This window comes from Neodiprion lecontei, chromosome 1, assembly GCF_021901455.1.
Source record: "Neodiprion lecontei isolate iyNeoLeco1 chromosome 1, iyNeoLeco1.1, whole genome shotgun sequence".
In the NCBI taxonomy this organism is placed as follows: Eukaryota; Metazoa; Arthropoda; class Insecta; order Hymenoptera; family Diprionidae; genus Neodiprion; species Neodiprion lecontei.
In genome coordinates this window covers 35,442,964-35,462,570 of record NC_060260.1, presented here as the reverse complement: position 1 = coordinate 35,462,570, position 19,607 = coordinate 35,442,964, and the positions used below count along the sequence as shown (strand labels likewise).

The following is a 19,607-nucleotide window of genomic DNA, read 5'->3' as shown; positions in this document are numbered from 1 at the left end:
GAAACATCCCAATCAAGTATTCGATACTTCCCGATTTTTTGAATCTTTGTGTCAAATTCCTGCTACCATAAACATCAGAAATGATGGGTGTGTTATTATAGATTTCTTACATCTTTTCAAAACGAACGTCCATCTTCGATCATTCTTCAATTTCAGAAACATGCCCTCGTGGGCTCGACATTAGGTAATATTTGTCCACAGTGACACAGCAGTGAATGCGAAGTTGTGTAGTTATTTACTGTTTTCGTACATTCACTGCTACTGATCTCCATATTATATCAACGTATTGACCAGTCGCAACAGAAAAATAATCTTAGCCTTTTATTTCTTTAACCCCTTTTTCTGGAATGCTTTTGCATAGATCATAAAAAACCAGCCGTCGTTGAAGGAAGAACAGTCAAAACCAAAGTCAGATAATCGCGCAGTACTGCCAGGAGCCGCATCTACCTCTAGCGCCTGAAGAGATCTATCAAATTCATACGTATTCCCTAAATCGAACTTTCCCTATTCTATTATGCTAACTTCATTCCGTATCGCACTTATTAACCTTTTATAGAATAAAAATTTCTCAAATGAAAATATCTCTCCTAATTTTATTGTCCGCTGTACATGATTCGTGCCGTTGCTTACTTTTTGAACTAAGCACGTTTATCTCTTTAACGTTTTTAATGTAATATGTGTTTCAGGGAATTTTCTAATACATAATGGCGTCAAACTCGATGAAAATCTTATCGCGACTCGCTGTCGTCTATGGTCAATTAGATATAAACGATCGAGACGGCTCTTTACTCTATCGAAGCCGAAAATGTGACGAAAATTTATATGACCGTAAAATTGTGGACTACTTAGTCAACCGCTTATGTCGAAGTTGCGAGGTGGGCCAAGCGTTGAGACATATGGCGGATATTTGCAATCGGTGTTGCAATTTCGTGAAAAATTAGCGGTGTTTTCAGTACCGCAAGAAAAAAATAAAAAGTACATCGTATCGACGGAAATATGTGGACTGATTTGATCGTATTCTTGTTAATAAGCCGTATCCTCGTATAGTTGAATTTCGAGTTTGATTAAAAAAACCTGTTTCAGAAATCAATACGGACCGGATCAATAGAGGTGAAAAGTTTGAAAGCCTTCGAGAGTCACGCGGTACATAGACTCGGAACAAAATGTATAGTGGGAAGTTCCGCGTCTATGTGTATATACGTTATAGCCACGGTTTAATTTCAATTAAAACGTTCTGAATGCTAGTATCCGAAATCAATAATTAATTTCGCCCGGGATTCTGTAAAACCGAGCCGCGATGCTTCCGTCCGTTGGTCGTTGGGGATTGGCGATGAGAACGGTCCTGGTTGGCTGACGGTGACTGGGAAATCGCGATAAAACGTCCCTTTTTATCCCTCCTGCCCCGGCTCCCTGACCCGCGAGATTATTGGATATTATTACGTTTCAACCGTTCAAACCTGGCTCGATTCGCCGGCTTAAAGCCTTCGCGTTTCGCTCACTCGGCTCTCGCTGGCACTCGCTGATTGTGGAAGGCGTTTAAAGCGTATTCACCCGGGATCGAAGCGACACTCGTCACATCCCGCATCATAACTTCCATTAAATTCAACGAAAAGTGAACGCGCGTTAGAGCGAGAAGAAAAAAAAGAAATTCAGCGAAAGGAGAAGGTCCGCGTCTCGATAAATCATTTCTTGCAACGAGTTAATCGACAGTTGCGCAACACTTAAGGGGATGCTATAGTCTGTCCTTACCGACTGCGTTATATGTATTCTATTTTCGCTATCATCAGAGGCGGCCGAATTCTATATGCAATTCTGTACAAAAAACCAGGAATGCAGTATGCTTTTACGAAAAAATAAAGTAATGATATAGAGAATAAGAAATCACGATCACGGTTTCGTATTCTTTACGTTATATCTTTATTTTTACGTAAAATCAAAATGAGTTAGAGTGGTTTTGTTGAGAATTGCGCGATGTTTATTCGCCGATAGTTGCCCCAATAGACGAGTTTTACCGCTGTCGGTAACACGAATCACTTATAACATTCTCATAACTTTATAAGGTGAGCATGAAATTTGAGTACATATTCAAGCTGCAGCGACGACGTCTGTTACTTCACTATCTACACCTGTGTATTTCGAAAGCGGAAACGGTTCTATTCCGTTCCATATACTAAACGGTAACCACGTGGTTATGCAACGTTTAAGTACCCATGGCTACTACCCGATCATTACACCGTGATTAATTATAACATTACGAACTTGTGGACAAGTAAACGTACCACGGGTGGATAATTATCTAACGTAATAAACCTACATACGCTTACTTCGGGGAATAATAAAGTTTATTTGTTTTCTTTCCTACGAATTGAATTATTATTCCGCGAGTATGGGTATATTATCGCAAAACTCGATCTGCGAAAGTGGCAAAGCTCGGCGATATATCTCGCGACTCGCCTCGTGTTCTTTTAAAAGACGTCGCGTCACGGGCGACGGGCCTAAGAACCTGCGACCCTGATGAACCCGAGTGACGCGGGGGTGTTGGAAAATGGCGGAGACTCCACCTCCTCGGGGTGAAACCCCCGCGGCATATAACGGGCGAGGGTGCTGCCTGGGAGAATGGCTCGAGACTCTCGGTTCGTAATTAACCGAGTGTGATGGGAGACGGGATAGTCCCTGTAGTCCCTAGTCCCGTTTGAGTCTCGGAACTCCCCGGGGAACCCAGTCGTCCTATCAGACGCCAACACTCGCTCCTATACCATCAAAACGCCCTGCCATTCGGAGGCATTGCCCGTCGGATAATTGCCTCCCGCAAGTAACAGCCTCGACGTTTCCACGAACTCGAACAAACCGAGATCGTACTGACACCTTGCTCTAACCTTTTCAGGAGCATCGCCGAGACATAGACTTTTTTTAAACGATATCTGGTGACGGGAGATATTCATCTTCGATAATTTCTTCGAGAAATCCGAACGGGGCTTTGTATCGTTGATTTTATTCAAGATCGCCTTGCAATCTATCGAAATAATGACCTGGTAGACTGAACGACGTTTTCTTTATCTCGAATTTCCGTATAATCTGGTAAAATCGATCAGCTGATTGTACTCTTCGCCGCCATTTTGTAAAGGTTTGGACGATCGTAATATAGAGAAAGTACCGCGAATGTTTGCAAAGAATTTCGAGAATCTCGACAGTTGTCATTCGAGTGGTCAAAAACTCGGTTGCCAACAATGCAAATATCGTTTCTCTCGGAACGTCGTTTCAAAAATCCGGGTCAATGGTGCATCAACTTGGTTTTCGAGAGTTGAGCATTCTGGACAATCGGCATCGTGGCTCTGCGAGATGACAAAAAAAAGTGAATAATGAACCGGAATAAAGGAAAAAAATCGTACCTGAACCCGATACGCGCGTTTTTTACCGTCGGCAGACCAGTTCTCGCGTTCGCGGTGTAATAAAATGAAAAGGAAAGGACGAGAAACGGAACGGCGAGCGCGCAATGATGATACAGTACTTCGTACCTACACGTAGATACGTACCGGTGTTATTATCGTGACGCATCGTTATAGAAAACCGGAAATGTATCGTGAATGCGGTAAAAGGGGAAGGTTCCCGTGTGTCCAGTACCTTATACCCTCCTCCGTACAAGTATCTGCCATATATATGTATATATATATATACGTTATGTATATTTGCCGGACCACGGAGCCAACAGTGTGTCGCTGCATGCGTTATGCCTGACCGATTTCTGCGTCTTCTTTTCACTTTCACGAAACTCGCCAGCATTGTACACAGCATAGGTAATAACATGTATGTACATACATACGTACACGCGTATTTACCATATATACATATTCACCTTCCGCGTCGATATTGCGTTAAAATAGGCGCGAGCCAACGACTGCCCAACTCGCTGTGACGAACATCATCAATCCCAAGTATCTACCGTGTAAATAACGAGTCGAAATGCTTCATTGATCTCAGATCGGACCAGTCGAGATCTTGTTTCTTCCGTAGATTTGTATACTAAATGCGTATTTTGATCGGATTTCTTTCACCTTAAGAATAAAAAAAAAAAAAACAACCGTGATCGTTTTCGAAAAACTTTTTTTGTTGCAATCTTTGAGTCCAGTGCAGAGATAACTGAACAACTCAAAGTGTACAGTTTTTTAGTATGATTATATGTACGTCCTGATCACAGCAACAAAGTTTCAACTTGGGCACAAAGACAAATTTGAAGATTTGATTTATTGACCGATGTTATCCGCAATGAACATCCTGCAGCGTTTCACGTTTGCGCGAATAGACGCGTTGTTACGAATGCATGCTTTTTCTTGAACCCGATGCTGGGAGCAGATGCACGAAAGGCAATTGCATCTACTTAGAAATTGCAGAGAAAGTAGAACTTTCCTACTGTCTCCTCGGAAGCGGCCGGTTTGTCTATGATACGCTGTTTGTGTATAATACCGCTGCTGCAGCAACAGCTTATCGTGAACCTAATTAAATTTCGCTTCTTTCCTAATAAGGTATAAAGAATAACGAAGAGCGTCGATTATCTCCTGCGCTTTCCAATTAGTTTTCAAGAAACAGTTTTGCATTGGTTATAGGAAAAATTCTTCACCTCTTAATCGCGATTGTTATACGTTGCAGGTATAAAACAGGTGCGAATGTGCGACGACATCAGCTGCTTTCGTAACAGTTAAAAGCAATAGATTGTTATCTGTAACGAAAAAGGAAAATAGTTTTCCCCTTCCCTATCTCAGAGATCGGTCGAGCTCGCCGGCTTTGAGTTCGTTGCGAGATTATCAACGTGCCCAAATTGGAATTAGAAATTCACGCAAGCTAATTAACTCCACGTTTGCGCAATCCAACCGCGTGTCGTGCCAATTTTCTTTTCGCGATTTTCGCAAGGATTCTAATTACGACGCTATTGTAATGCGCAGGAATGTTCACGGTGAAAAATTTGCGCCCATCTTGGAACTTCCAACGAAGGTCTAAAATCCGAAGACCCGCGGCGCTGCGCGTTTATTTTTTGCTCGAGTGCAGCCCAAAGAAGCATGCATCAAACACTGAATTAACTTTATGTATACGGTGAATTTTTGGCGCATCAATTATTGCCACTTAAGCAGCCCGCTGGTCCGCCGCTGCCGTTGAGCTCGCCTCCAGAACCGTAATTAAAATCGAATTTGTTATGGTTTTTTAGCCCAATAATCATCCAGGGATTTTCCTCATTAAAACTGTATTAAAACGCCGTAGCAGAAGCCTGTATATGCAACGGAAACCGGTTCACGTATACGTATACATATAGTTGTATTTATAGCATGTAGGGATGTATAACGTATACCGAAGAGAAGTCGGGAATAAAGCTGATGTAAAGATCGAGTGTGAAACGAACTCGCGTGAGATTCGATGTAACAAGTAATAAACCATAAATAATATAATATTGTAAATATATTTATTAAAATCTTTGATACACAAGAAGCATTTCTCTTATATCATGCAGGTAATCCTCGTCTTATCTATATAATATCATGTATACATAAAATGTATATTACATACTATAAGGTACTCGTGATAGTTTCAGTTCGTCGCGATGTCTCTGAGAAATCTGCCGTACGTACACGGGGAGAGGAAAATTTAAAAAAAATATGGTAAAAAAAAAAAAAATGTAATCACATATCGCCAAGATAACCGAAAGTACAGACGTTACACGAATCGAATCATACGGCAAAAATTGGAAATATATATATATATGGTATAAGACGGTGTGAAAAATAGTGAGAAAAAATAAAGATCAAGTCAAATCACGACGTTGTAGCCTCGGAAGTATCTTCTCATTATTCGATAATTGGCGAATCAGTGATGGGAGTACGAAGAGCTGTCGTAGCTGCCGTAATCCTCGGCGCCGTCGGCGTGCCCGCCACCGTAAGACGAGGCCGAGTAATCGCCGCCCCCGAATCCTTGGGAACCGTGGGAGTGTTCCTCGTGATGATGCTTCACGTGAACGGGAACGTGAACCGGGACCTTGACGGGCACGGGGACCTCCTTCTCGACGGGATAGGGCACCTCCTTCTCAACGACGTAGGGCCTGTCGACGGGGACCTTGACGTGCACGGGATAGGGCTTCTCCACGGTGTACGGAACGTGCTTTGTGACGTGGTAGGGCTGAGGCACTGGGACCTTGACGTGGACGGGATAGGGCTTGGGTACGTGGACGTGGTAGGGCCTGTCGACGGGGACCTTAACCTCGTAGGGCACGGGCTTGTCGACGGCGACCGGATAGGGCTTCTCCACCGTCACTGGGTAGGGCTTGGGCACGTGGACGTGGTAGGGCCTGTCGACCGGGACCTTGACTTCGTAGGGCACGGGCTTCTCGACCGGATAGGGCTGCGGTACCGGGATCTTGACCTTTACCGGGTAGGGAACTCGCTTCTCAACGGTGTACGGCTGGGGAACGCCGACCTTAACGGGCACGGGGACGTGCTTCTCGACGGTGTAGGGCTGCGGGACGTAGACCTTGACCTCGTAGGGTTTGTCGACGGGGACCTTGACCTCGTAGGGGATCTTCTTCTCTACCGTGTAGGGCTGCGGCACGTGAACCGGCACCTTGACGAACACCTTCACCGGGTACGGTACGTGCTTCTCGACGGTGTAGGGCTGCGGCACTCCGACCTTCACCTCGTACGGTACGTGCTTCTCCACCGTGTAGGGCACGTGCTTCGCCACCTCGTAGGGCACGTGTACCTTCTTCACCACCGTTATCGTCTTGACGTGCTCCTGGTGGTCGTAGCCGTTCCCTCCCGGCAAGTAACCGCCACCTCCAACGCCGCCGCCACCGCCCCCGAAGTCGCCGTAGCCGCCGCCTCCGTAGCTTCCGTAGCTACCGTGCAGACCGCGTTTCTCCGTCTTTTTATCACTCCCCGAACCCTCCGCGGCGCTCTCTTCCGACTTTACGGACCTTTTTTCAGCCTCCGATGTTTCCTTAATTGACTCATCAGAGCACCGAGCCAACGCGGCCAACGCCACCAGGGCCGTTAAAACCTGGGGACGAGAGAAGGGGCATTGAAAAAAAAATACGTTACCTGTTATTTAAACAGGTGTCTGCCCGCCTGCCTGCTCGCACGCCTCACCGACGACCGTTAAATTTCACATTTTTCGGAAAGTTGAATTACGATCTCGAGTTTTCGTACTTTTGTTTGAACTTGTTTTTTTTTTTTTCTTTTTGCCATTTTTTCGTCGGTTTATCATTACGCTCGATTTGCATCAGGGGGAGGTGAAAATAAAATCGGTTAAAAAGAGAACACACGTTGTTTTATGGCAGCGAAAAAATTCACCAGGAATAAAAAAGAAAAGATCCGGCACGCGCGCTGACCACGCTGACAGAATTGCCGCGATAAGCTGTCCCCGGTTGTAGCGATCTTAATGAACCCGAAAATCGTAACCCGAATCTCTTCCTCTTGTCTAATTTATGCTCGCCATTTATCATCGCGGCGTCCTTTCGGCTCGATAATACGTAAGTATACGTATACTTACGTGGACTAATACCTTGGTCTTATCCTTTGTCACGTTTAACGGAGATATTCTTAATCCTTTGCGATATACGCGCTTACCTAGAATTATATCCGACTTGACGGATTAGAAAATGAAAATAACAGAAAAAAAATAAATAAAAAATAAACATGAATACGTAAGTAAATCTGTTAACGGTTCTAACCGCGTTAATTCGAATGAATCCGACTGGTCTTAATTCACGATTTATTATCTTATTCGTTACGGAGCCTAAGTATACACTGATTAATGAACGGGGATAATTATTCTCTATCGATGATATCGTGGAATGAATTTTCACTATAATCGGCAAACGGAGGCGAGAGTGAAAGTCCGGGTGTTTCGATCAGTGTCGTTCCTTGTATTTTTTCTTCCCCCCCCCCCTTGCACTTGAGTCTTATCGTCTATAATCTATATACGCAAAATCGGTAAAAAAAACTCACCTGGATTTTCATCTCGCAAGTTTTGCCTGCTGCAGAGTGGTGCTTCACCACTAAACTGAACCACAGCAGCTACCAACTCGCCGTTTATATACCTGAAAACCGAGCAGCGTATAGGTGCTTGAACAAGGAGTCACACTTTCCCTGCAGCAACAGCAGCGGCAGCAACGCTGCTACCTTTCATGTGTTTGTACCTACCCATATACAAAACGTATTTATATTACTCTTCGTTAACTTACCTTGCAAAAACTCATCCGTGTACTTACGCGTATGTAGGTATATATATATACATATACATTGAACGCGTGTTAAAAATCAACGACGTGTATAGCTGAACGCACAAACGCGACACACTCGTACGGTAGAAATTATTATGTCATCCCCTGTATTCATAATTCTTTCGTTCTTGTCATTCTTTGTAACCTTTGTATTATTGCAATCTTTTCGCATTGTTCAAATTTTGATTTATTCCGACGTTTAATTATACATTGTGTATTCCTTCGCTTAGGCCTCATTTAGCTGCACCGATTTTACGTCGCGGTTCGAAAGGTGTTGAGTAACAGTATACAGGAAAGTCGGACTTGTCAAATTCGACCGGATGCCTGTACGCGGCTTGTTAAAGATGCGAGTCTGTGCGCGCGCGTGTGCGTGGGTAATTTACGATACCGAGATTTTATTCCCTATGAAATCGTTACCTAATTACGGCGCGATTAATGTATTTTGTGCAGAATTTTGCCTCTCGGTCCGCAGACTGGGTTATTCTAACAGAAACTTTAATGGAAAGTAACGAAAATAATCATTGCTAGAGATAAATCTTATTCGTTAATAACTGTAGTTTAGTAAGTGGCTGACATAATTTATGCGCCGAGGATTCGTCCAAGTTTGCCGTTTGATTTGAAACTCGTTCCTTGTTTCAGGTTTTTTTTCAAGCGATAACTGATTTTCATGTAGCAATTTATTTGACGCGGAGTCTCAGGACATATGCACGGGTATCCTGAATACCTAAGAAAAAGCTGATTTCTCTTGTATTCATACTTGCATATTTCGCACTGAATTAGGATATACTTAGCATAGTTTCAAGTTCAAGATTTATTGTGTAATTCTTACAGTGTTCGCTGTTTCTCATCCGTGATGTTTGCATAATTATTAAAAATTCACACGCTGCCAAAAAGCATGACGCGGTATCAAGTTACTGGAATATTATTAATCCGATACCTTTATACGCGTACATCGAGTGATAAAAGAAAGGAAGAAAAATCCGATCTCCGACAGATTTCCCGCGGTGATCACGCGTGTCAAATAATAAAATATTAGAAAACGGATACGTATATAATATAATTTCAATTATTCTAATAGTCGTAGGTAAAATAACGCAGGATTTTCAAAGACCCCGACAATCGGATATACCTAACAGGTTTCCGTGTACAACGTATAACTAAATAAAACTAATGCAAGGCATGAGTGCGGACCGTATATCTCTGGGTTTTTTTCACCATAGAATCCATGAATACGGTAATGAAGTTGGAGCATAAAAGAAAAAAAAAACATATGAAAAAATAAAACAAAATAAAAATGGTGAGAACGGAGTGGAAGTAAGTTTAGGAAACGGATGAAACTAGTCCGAGGCTCGGCCGTAATAGAACGAGACCTACACGCGATATCGAGAGTGGATATCGTCGTAAGGGAGGCGTATAAAATTATAACAGAGTGGTTAAATGACGACGAAAAGAAATCCCGCCAGCGGGTAGAGGTATACCCACAACGCGGCAACGACGAAGAAGCCAATAAGCTGAATGCGGTAACATTAGAGCCGCACGGTCGGGTTCGCATGCGGAAAAAGTAACGGCATTGTCGTATGTTAATTCGGTTGCATGCGTCGTCCCCATTCCGATTCGAGGGCTAGATAGGCCGGGTACTTTTTAACGTTTAATCGTTGCTCAAGCATCAATTGCTCCCTCGGTTTTGCGCCTGCCCCAAAACACCCCCGCCTATAGCAGACCTCTGTCTTCGCCGAGGCGATCAACGCTGCTTTCCGAATTTACATTTATCGATTCAAAACGCCACCGAGCTCCTATCCCGACGAGAATCGCAGCCGGAGCTCTAATTTTTGTACACCTCGTTCGTCGGTTTGACCGCGATAACTTCGCCTTTGCTTCGCTGGTTCGTCCCTGATTGGGAGTCCAGGAGCGCTCGACTGATCCTAGATTTCCGGTTTGCTTCACGTTTTTTTTTGTGATTTTTCTTTTATTCTTTTTTTCTTACCACTACCATGAAAGTTTCTCGTTGCACCGTAGCTCAATGCCCAGAGGTGTTGCTGCTTGCCGGTGCTGTTACTGCTCGTCGAAACCATCGCTTGATGGACTTGGGAAAGTTTCTGCAATCCACGCGTCCGAACGTTCGACGTGTACCTATAATACATACACAAGGTGTATCTCGCTTATTCTTCACTCACTTCTCGGCTTTAGATTCCTCTGTGAGAATGCTACTCGTGCGTATTCTGTAATATTTTTTCACACGGTTTTCTTCCCATCGCAATTTTTTCAGTCATTCTTCGTTTACATCCAACGTTTTCATATTTTCGCAATATTACACTTTCACGTCGTATTGGATGTCACATATCAGGGTACTTGTAATTGATAAAGAACTTTTTCATCTTCAAAATGGAATATTAATTTTAGTTTTTCTTCAATTGTAGACAATTTCAAGTTCTGAAAAGCTTTTTGCACGATATACTGCACAAATTTTACACGAATTCTTAGGAAATCAAATACGACGTAAGAAAATACGGATTTCTCAGTCATTGTAAAAAGGAGACGATACAAAATTTTCTAGTTAAAAAAATCAGTAAAAGTTTCAGGCTTTTCAATCTATTGGAAAATTGACACTTCGTGTCGTGGCATCCAGTCATTGGCAAAAAATTAAAATTTCACTTGCAACATACGCTGGATAATGTAATCCTGCCGGGCTTTTTTTTTCATTGTAAGAAGCATCGGAAGGTCAGGTACACACGAAATATTCTTTAAATTCATGAAATTACCGTTGAACGTAACGCGGTTAATTATAATTCTTCGTACTTCTGTACTACCTCTGAATGTGTAATACACGCGGGTGCAGTTCTAGCTCGAAGGAATGTAGAATATTATAATTCGAAACTTTGTACATAAATGGCGTGTTCGGGTATCGCACGCAAACCCAGCCGAACGTATCTATTCGAGAGAATTTTCTACCCGAGTCACTTGTCCGTATCGACACGTTTCAAACTCATACCTGGATGCTCATCAGCTACATTATATTAGTTTAACGCGTCAATCTACGAATTAAGTGTGTAAGCATCGGGGATTCGTGCCGTACGAAACGCTCTCGAAACCCGAGAGATCCGCGTCACGTTCGACACTCGGAAGAATCTGCATAAGTATACCTACACATACATACGTATATAATGGTTCGCAAAGAAAGTGGTCCATTTTCTCCTCTCACCCGTGTTTCAGCCGCGTCGACGTGCTCAGGATGTGCAGTGCAGCGTGTTACAGTTTCGAGACCCGAGAGGAAAGAATCTCCGACTTGATCGTTGACCGGTTTTTTGTTTAACCTCGCAGATATCACGAGACGAAGACGTCAAATTTTTTACGCGCCGGACTTACAATTACTTCCTATTTGTTGTCCTGATGAATTTTTTCACCGCGTATTACGACTCCTCTTTTTCCGATCCATGGGAAATATTCCTTCAACCCTTGCGCACACACCTGACCATAGGTGTGAATTAATCAAGGGTCAATTAACCCTGCACGACGGTTTATATACGTGTCGAGGAAGAGTGTGTAAAAGGAACGAACAAACGAACGGAGGATATTAGATTAGGGTGTATCAAGTCCCGCGTACCGCTTCGAAACATCTTTATTAATTCCTTATGCGCGGCCGAGAGTGCACGTTATCTAGTTGCTTAATTAAAAGGTGATCATTACTATATCTAATGGTCCATAAGCACGAAACTCCGGGTGAAAACGCATCGATGCGCGTCTCAGGTCGGCGTCTCGTCCTTCGCGGAGCGGATGGACTCGGAGGATCCGAGGAGCGAAGCTAATCGGAGGCACAGCCGCGCAGTTGATGGGATATTTTGTAGATTAGATTTTATTTCGGTAGCGAAGCTGCAGCAGGCGGAAGAACCCGTATATCGCAATAAAACCGATCCCAGATTCGGATCTTATCCTTCGGATGATCGACACCCGGCGTCGAAGGTGGCCTGCGAGTCCTGACCGAGCCGAAACTGTAACGTCCTGCGGTAAAGAGCGAAAGAGAGGAAAGAGTGAGAAAGGGAGAGGGAGAGGAAAAAGGACCCTCGCCGTTTGTCGCGTGCTGCTAAATGGCTTTATCTATCGCGAAGGGACGGAGGAAGCAGCTCGCCGCGTACCTTCGAGGTTTGAAAAAGGAGAAGCGAAGAATAAGAAAGGGCGAAAGAAGATAACCGCTTCTTTTCATCGGGAGTCCGCATCTCCGTGTGCGGTAATTTTCTCGATTTCAATGGAATACTCAAACCCATTGGCGTAAAAATTTGGGTAAAAAAAGAGGAAACAATATTCGCATGTAATTTAGCACGAAACTTCGCGGTGGTCTGTTTTATTCTTTACCAACAGTTATTATTATGGTATACCTTCAGTTGCAATTTACTTGCTGGACGTCCTGTCGATATGCTTTGCGTATCTCTTAGAGACATTTCGCCTCGAGATGAACCAGCCTTCTATTATACATCCCTCAACGGTTCGTTCTCGTTTTTTATTACTTTGGTTTTCTTTGCTTGCTTCCTTTTTAACGTATATCCTATATAGGGAATAAAACTTCAGCTCGCATTTTCGAATTCAGCCAAAAGTGAACTCGACCTTTTAGTCTTGACATTTGGCAGACGTAAATACTTTTGTTATTTATGTAAAAGGTGAAATTCAGGATAAATGATAAAAATTAATGCCGATAGATTCGAGGTTTTCAATTTTAACAAGAAACACAAATTTGCTCAAATAATGTGCATGAAAGATTTCTACTATCCATTTTTTTTTTTTTTTTTAAGTATGCTTCTACGGAAAAAAAATTCAAGCTTCAATGTTTCACAAACAAATTCATAAAACTGGAACAACTCCGACACAGTGCATACAATGTTTACAAAAAATTCTTTACAAATGACCATGAAACGTATAAGGTAATACAATGAGAAAAAATTTCGTGAAAAACGAAGGAATCTTTCGTGAAACAAAGGAATTTTACGCAAGGACTACGTCCAGTAATTGGATTGATTTGTACAATGATAAAAATTACTTGAAAAAATATTATTTTTGCGGCTTCTATTTTATTCGAACACTTTGAAATTGTCGATGAAAGTGTCAGAAACATTCAACGATATAAACATATTATAATTCTGAATAATTTAGCTACCAAGTTCAACGATCCTAATAAAAACAAAGGTCGCTAAAAAGAGACACGCGTGACTTGTCCAGTGATAGAAAATCCGATGGACAACTGGTAACATATTTATTTTCCGTCAAGTTGGTGCAATCAAAATCAATCTTGTCAAACGCCCAATTAACACGCGTACGTACACTCCGGTTGTTAAAAACATGCGAAGAAACATCAAGTATCATTAACACCCAATATACGACGATAATCGATAGCCCATAAAGCACCGAGGCGAAGCTCGACACATTTGCATATAATTATAATTATACCCATGAAATATGATAATTTCTTAGTTCCCGCCATGTTGGCTTCCGAGTGTCGATACATCAGCGTCTTTCGAAATCTTGTTCGCCTCGGATGAGAGAGAAAAAGGTAAAGAGAGGGAGAGAGAGGGAAACTTAAGACCCTCGTGACACTTAAGACGTATCCTGCTACTTTTCCACTTCGCAGCGCCGCAGGATCAGTGGAAAACTCCGCGGCACCTGCGTAGCTAGATCATTTTTAGGGAAACCAGACGGCAATCTCCGGCGAAGTTTCTGCCTCGGTGGACCTGGTGCACCTGCTTCGGCACGCGAATAGTTCTACTCGCCGAGGAACGATAGGCGATGCCGATGGCTGATGGTTCTCCACGTTGACGGCTGGAATCCGTCCGTGGAAAAGGGGCTTTCCTTAATTTTGAACACATCTTTGCGGTCCTCGCGAGAGTTTCACGCTGCCGTAACGACGGAAGTCAAGCGTCTAAGCGTCGACAGCTTAGGCTTGGGAACTTGAGAGCGACGGAAGAAGCCTCGGTTTTTTAACAAATTTTTTTTTACCGCCTGCATTAATGTTCGACCCTAATAAAGAAACCGGCAAAACGTGAGGAATGTGGTTGAAAACCGAAATGATCGGTATAGGTTCCGAAAAAATTTGTAGAAAAATTCAACGTTTTTCCAAAGATGTCGAAGATACATTTTCAACATTTTCTTTCTCCTACAGACCAACGCTCGCTAATTCCTTCCAAAAACGCGTCTGAATATTTTTCATAAAGTCATCGAGATGGACGTGCGCCTCGGTGTAAAACGACGACCAAATCCACGTATCGTATCACATGTATAACGGATACCGACGAATAGGGGGGTTCAATTTGAAGGCAACCCGAAGCATAAAATCAGGCGTTTAATGCCTCGGTACCGAGGCCTAATGGGTCCGATCAATATCACGAGGTACCAACAATAATTGACCCAAAGAGAACCGCTCAGGGCTGCCGTCCTTATAAATGCCGCTGCACCGACGATGAGAGCTCTGCCTATTTGCGAAGGATATTATTATCGGTTTCGGATTGATGTAATTTGGCGGGGACCCCGCGGATCCCCGGGATTCACCGTCACTCCGGTCTTTGGGAGGGAAGGAGAAGGGGGGGGGGCCCTTGATCGACGTGCCGTAATTATGTAATGCACTCCGTGTAACGCGCCGCAGTACTCACTCCTTGTATGGTGTAGGAATACCCTATACGTATACCTACAACTGCAGCGAACGATAGGCAGACCCGCTTGTCCGAATGTATATCTGATCCATTAACCAATTACCCAGGACATGCTATGTAACCACCTGATTCTCGGCTCTGCATTTACCCGACGATGCACATACCTGGTGTCGGTGTGTGTATATATACAATAATTACCACTGATCACGTTATGTGTTCTATATACGTGTACCTACACCGAGGATCACCGGGTTATTTGTCAACGTTCATTACATGCATTCTTGACACCATTTTACCAGTCAGTTTTTTGATTTTACGAATTTTTTTTACGATTGAGTGTCTTGTAACTGGTTTGAATGAAAGTGAAGTTAATTGAACAGTGTAATTAATTATCGAAAAATTTAAATACAGCTGCATCGAAGGAGGCATCTAGGCGGACGTATCAGACTTTGCAGAGTTAAAATCTCGGCGAAGTGATTCACGTGCGGTTACTTTGCGACGATAATTAAGAACCGCAAGAAACTACTCTCGAAATTTTCAGTGGCAGCTGCGAGAATACATGCGCGTTACGTAGGATCAATCAGAGCAGGTATAGGTTCGAGTTTTGGCGAGAACGCGTTGTTTCGAAATCTTTGATCGGTAATAAAATCGTTAAGCCACCAAATTGTTTCCCGTTGCGAAATATCGAGTTTAATTAAAAAAAGATTCTGCTCGTGTTTGCAATATAGTAATTAACGAAATGTGCGTTATGAAAGATATTAGAAGGTACAACTATAAGATCGATCGAATACAGTGATGCAGAATTTAGACTATAATTTTCTCTGCAGAATTGCAGCTTGTCAGCTCGCGTCGCGCCTAATCCAGCCTATATATCAAGGCACGGATATTCGAGGAGTCTATACTATGCGGGAATAAGAGGATCGTGTAAGTCTGCATCAGATATAAAATAAGTTCGGAAATTGGGCCACCTTTGCGTGCAGGTCGATGATAAAATTTCGCACATCATCAGATTCGGGCTTGAGCATTTTGAACTGGTGCAGCGCATTGATACTGAAAAAGAACCGTGCATGCAGCAAATTGGAAGAACAGCGAGTTGTGGATATTGAATTTTGAATCAGGAAATATCGCGTGGATCTTCCGTGAAACGGTTTAAACGGAACAAAAATCGCGAATTGACATTCATTCGATTTATCGTATTTAAATAAATGGCAAACACTTTTTACGTATGCTATTTGCAAATCGATTTCGCGTGTGATAGTTTTTATTTATTTTAAAATCCATCCACAAGAGTGGATCTTTAATATACGCGTCAATTTGATCCCGGAGATTATCCGATCGGTGTTCGAAGAAAGTGAACGCGGTCTTTCTAATCGACCGCAGGGGATGAACGGATGAACGTAAAGTAATCCGTAAGTATAGGCGCCAGGTAAGAAACGCAGCCGATCGTTTTTAACACAGACAACGTAACTCGGGAACGAGTTTATTATTTCTTGCTCGGGCATAACGCCGAATGCCTTGCTGTTCACAATTAATGGCCGGTAGGCGGCGGGTGTATATAGGTATTAATTAACGATCGTTAACGAACTAATTTCCCATTGTCCAATCGAGTTCAATTTGTTTTAATCGCAATGAGCGACCCCCTCAAATCCCCCGGAGGATAATTTTCTATAATAAGATATCCCCGCGGCCCCCGGATCCTCGCCTCCACACGTCTCTGTTACAAATGTAGGTATTCGGGGGTGAATTCTCCCGAGATTCAAGCCACGATTCCAACTTACTCGGACCCAAAAAAAAAAAAAAAGCCACAAAATTTCTCCGTGAAAATTGCGGAATATCTCTACAATTGCGCACATTTTTTTTACAGCTCTCAATATGCTGGATATAATTACGTAACGGTTTGAATATTATTGGAATCGTAAGTAAATATGGTACGAGTAACTGTATGACGTATTCAGTTCTCAATGCTCCGTTAAATCAGTTTCCTTAGTTGACTAAAATTTTTCAGTTAAACGTACCCTTAACTTTAATTCATTGTTGCATCAGCATCAAATTTATCGAAATAACGAATAGGAAGTACATGTGAACATAATCTGAAAGAATAGTTAGGCAAGTGTACCAGTTACTGACCCTGTCCCGATTATTGTCCTTTTTTGGTCGTATCTGTTTGACCCTTGGTTATAAAATTACCAAAAAATTAATTTGCAGTATCTAACCGTCCAAGCACTTGGTTTTAGTCATCGAAGAATTCACATTTTGTCCCGTAAATTTATAATTTTGAAAAATAAAAGGGTCAATAATTGGGTCTAAACGTGTCAATAACCGCTACACTTACCTCAACACCTATCGCACCTATGTATAGATTTTCTGGTTAACGGCCACAATTCCAATTTTCATTTTGTACCCAGAACCGTGTTCTTCGGTTATGCTAAAAAAATAAAAATAATTGAGGACTGTATAGAGTAACAGTGAGCGCACAACTATTATTTAAATTTCTCTCGGCTCGGTGATCGGAAAATAAATCATATACAACGGACGGAGAGCGACAAAGAAAAAGGAAGAATCCGCGTCGGGACGACGAGGCTGCCCGTGGATGAGGGTCCTTTTTGTTTTTTGAATCTTATTTAATTTCGCCGCCGCCTCGTCTTTTTGGACGTCCATCTCCCCGCTCGACATCGGCACGTGCTGCTTTGCCTCGTGCTGTCGAGACACCTTTAAGCTCTGTGCCTAAGGTGCATGCGGGTTCCCTGCAACGATCGATGGACCGACTAACTCCCGGCACACGAGGCGATGGATAAAATATCCCTGGCAATTAGCCCCACCGATGATTTAAAGTCCCAAACCTCAGCCTCGGGCCTTTATACACATTTCTCAGCTTTCGGGAGTCTCGCAACTAATTCACCTCGCAAAGATTTCGCGTCTCGCGTTGTGCATGGATTTCAGCAATAGTCTTTCCAATTTTTACCTGCTTCTCGATTTTTCCAAATTCGCAACAGCAGTCATTATTTTGTGAAAGTAAAATATCTGTGCAATGTAAAATCTAAGCACTTTTCAATATTCTACACCCAGTGCCAGAGAAAGAAATGTTTTTTTTTTTTTATTTTATTTTTTTTAATTCAACAAACAGATATCAGAAGAATAATTTCAATCGTTTAGTAAAATCATATTTATTACCTAAATCGACTGCTAATCACTTCTATCGTTGATTTTTTCGCGTTTCTTATCCTGATTATATTTACGGTGCGAACAGAGTAAACCTCGTACAATTAACCGATACAACTCTGTAAAATTTTATAATTACAACCTAATTTGTTCCGTGCAGGTTATTTTATAGCTTCCGCACGCGGACTTTATTGTCTGACAAAAAATGCATTATCAGAAGGATCGTTTGCGTACGGTATGTCGAATCGCCGCGTTGCGGTACGTAAAAACAATTTCGAAGAAAAAGAAAAATAAATGTATAAAGTAATAAAAAGAAGAGGCATATAGGTTTAAGGGGGAATAGCGGAGGGTCGGTAAAGCCAGCCGTTAAATGCGCAACCACCTTGCGTCAACTTGGAAGAGAGAAAGAGAGAGACAGAGAGCTGGAGGCGCGCGATTAAATTCCGTGGAATCGACGAAGGACTGCAGCGGCGTTGAAATTATTAACTTCGGAATTTTCGGATTAATGCTCTGTGCCTTTTAAAATCAAGGGTTACACGCGACATCTATCATTTTATATTTCGGGGTCCCCCTTACGCTCGGCTATAGGTACGTTGAAAACACGCGAAGGAAAGGGAACGAAAGGGAAAGGAAGGGAAGGGCAGGGAAGGGTGCCTATGCATCTGCCAATATACGATCGGCACTCTGAAGAAGATAGAGAGCTGGTGGCGGGCTCGAGAGAGTCTTTTAATCCGGTATATAACCCTTGCTCGGAGGGGTTGCGTCTAATTAATCCCACCTGCACTTGCCTATTGGTAGATTGAACTTTTTATTTCAATTTTATTTCATTTTATTTTATTTCTTATCTCTCTTTCTTTCTTTCTTCCGTATACATTCGACCCATGAATTTCGTTGGTAAGAAAAAAAAAGAAAAAAAAAAACGTTATACATCAATCGTACGGAAAATAAAATGTAATTTAGAAACAGACACACTCACAAACGCACACGTGAATGTACGTATCCGAGTCGCGGTAGGTCGGCGTCATAGATTAACCCTTTAATTAACCGCTGTCAATTAATTGCCCAATCTTGTCTTCATAAATCGTTCCCTCGCAGGCCAGAAGAAGGCATACACGCGCCCCTAAAATGTGTCGTAAAAAATTAGAAAACGATGAAGTGAACCCTTCGAGCAGCGCCGCACGGTTTATAACCTCAATGATTAGGCTCTTGGCTGCTCCTGGGGCAACGGATTTTGGCGTGAATTACACGGTGCGCAACGAAAAACCGTATTGACATTAAAATTTCATAGTCATGTTCCACTTGCAAACGAAACTCAGCCGAACGCCATCGAAATTAGTAACTGGTCCCCTTCGTTGCCTCAGTTTGTAGACATCAATCTTCGCAATCGGATATTCGAATGGGGAAGAAGATGATCTTTAAAAGAAACGAAGTACACAGACCGCGTGAAAAGGACCTTCATCGGGGTTCTAAATTCTAAACTCTTACGGGTTGATTACAAACACAGTTGATATGACAAGTCTGGTTATTAACGCCCTGGATTCGTTCGAGTCAAGTGCTGG

General features: G+C 42.6%; 2 protein-coding genes across 2 annotated transcripts in view; one reads left to right on the top strand and one right to left on the bottom strand.

Annotated features, from left to right (window-relative positions):
• Positions 1-579, top strand: part of LOC107219720 (proteasome subunit alpha type-5) — a 39,800-nt gene extending 39,221 nt beyond the window's left edge. The window contains exon 4 of the mRNA XM_015658042.2: positions 362-579. Coding sequence (XP_015513528.2) covers positions 362-460 — 99 coding nt within the window. The 3' untranslated portion in view covers positions 461-579. The remainder of the gene's footprint in view (positions 1-361) is intronic.
• A 4,853-nt stretch (positions 580-5,432) lies between these two features.
• Positions 5,433-8,074, bottom strand: LOC107219722 (skin secretory protein xP2). Its single transcript, XM_015658044.2, has 2 exons — positions 7,986-8,074; positions 5,433-7,035 (listed from the first exon to the last, which is right to left on the bottom strand). The coding sequence occupies exons 1-2, from the start codon at positions 7,995-7,997 to the stop codon at positions 5,851-5,853; spliced, it is 1,197 nt and encodes a 398-aa protein (XP_015513530.2). The 5' UTR covers positions 7,998-8,074; the 3' UTR covers positions 5,433-5,850.
• Between the last annotated feature and the right edge of the window lie 11,533 nt (positions 8,075-19,607).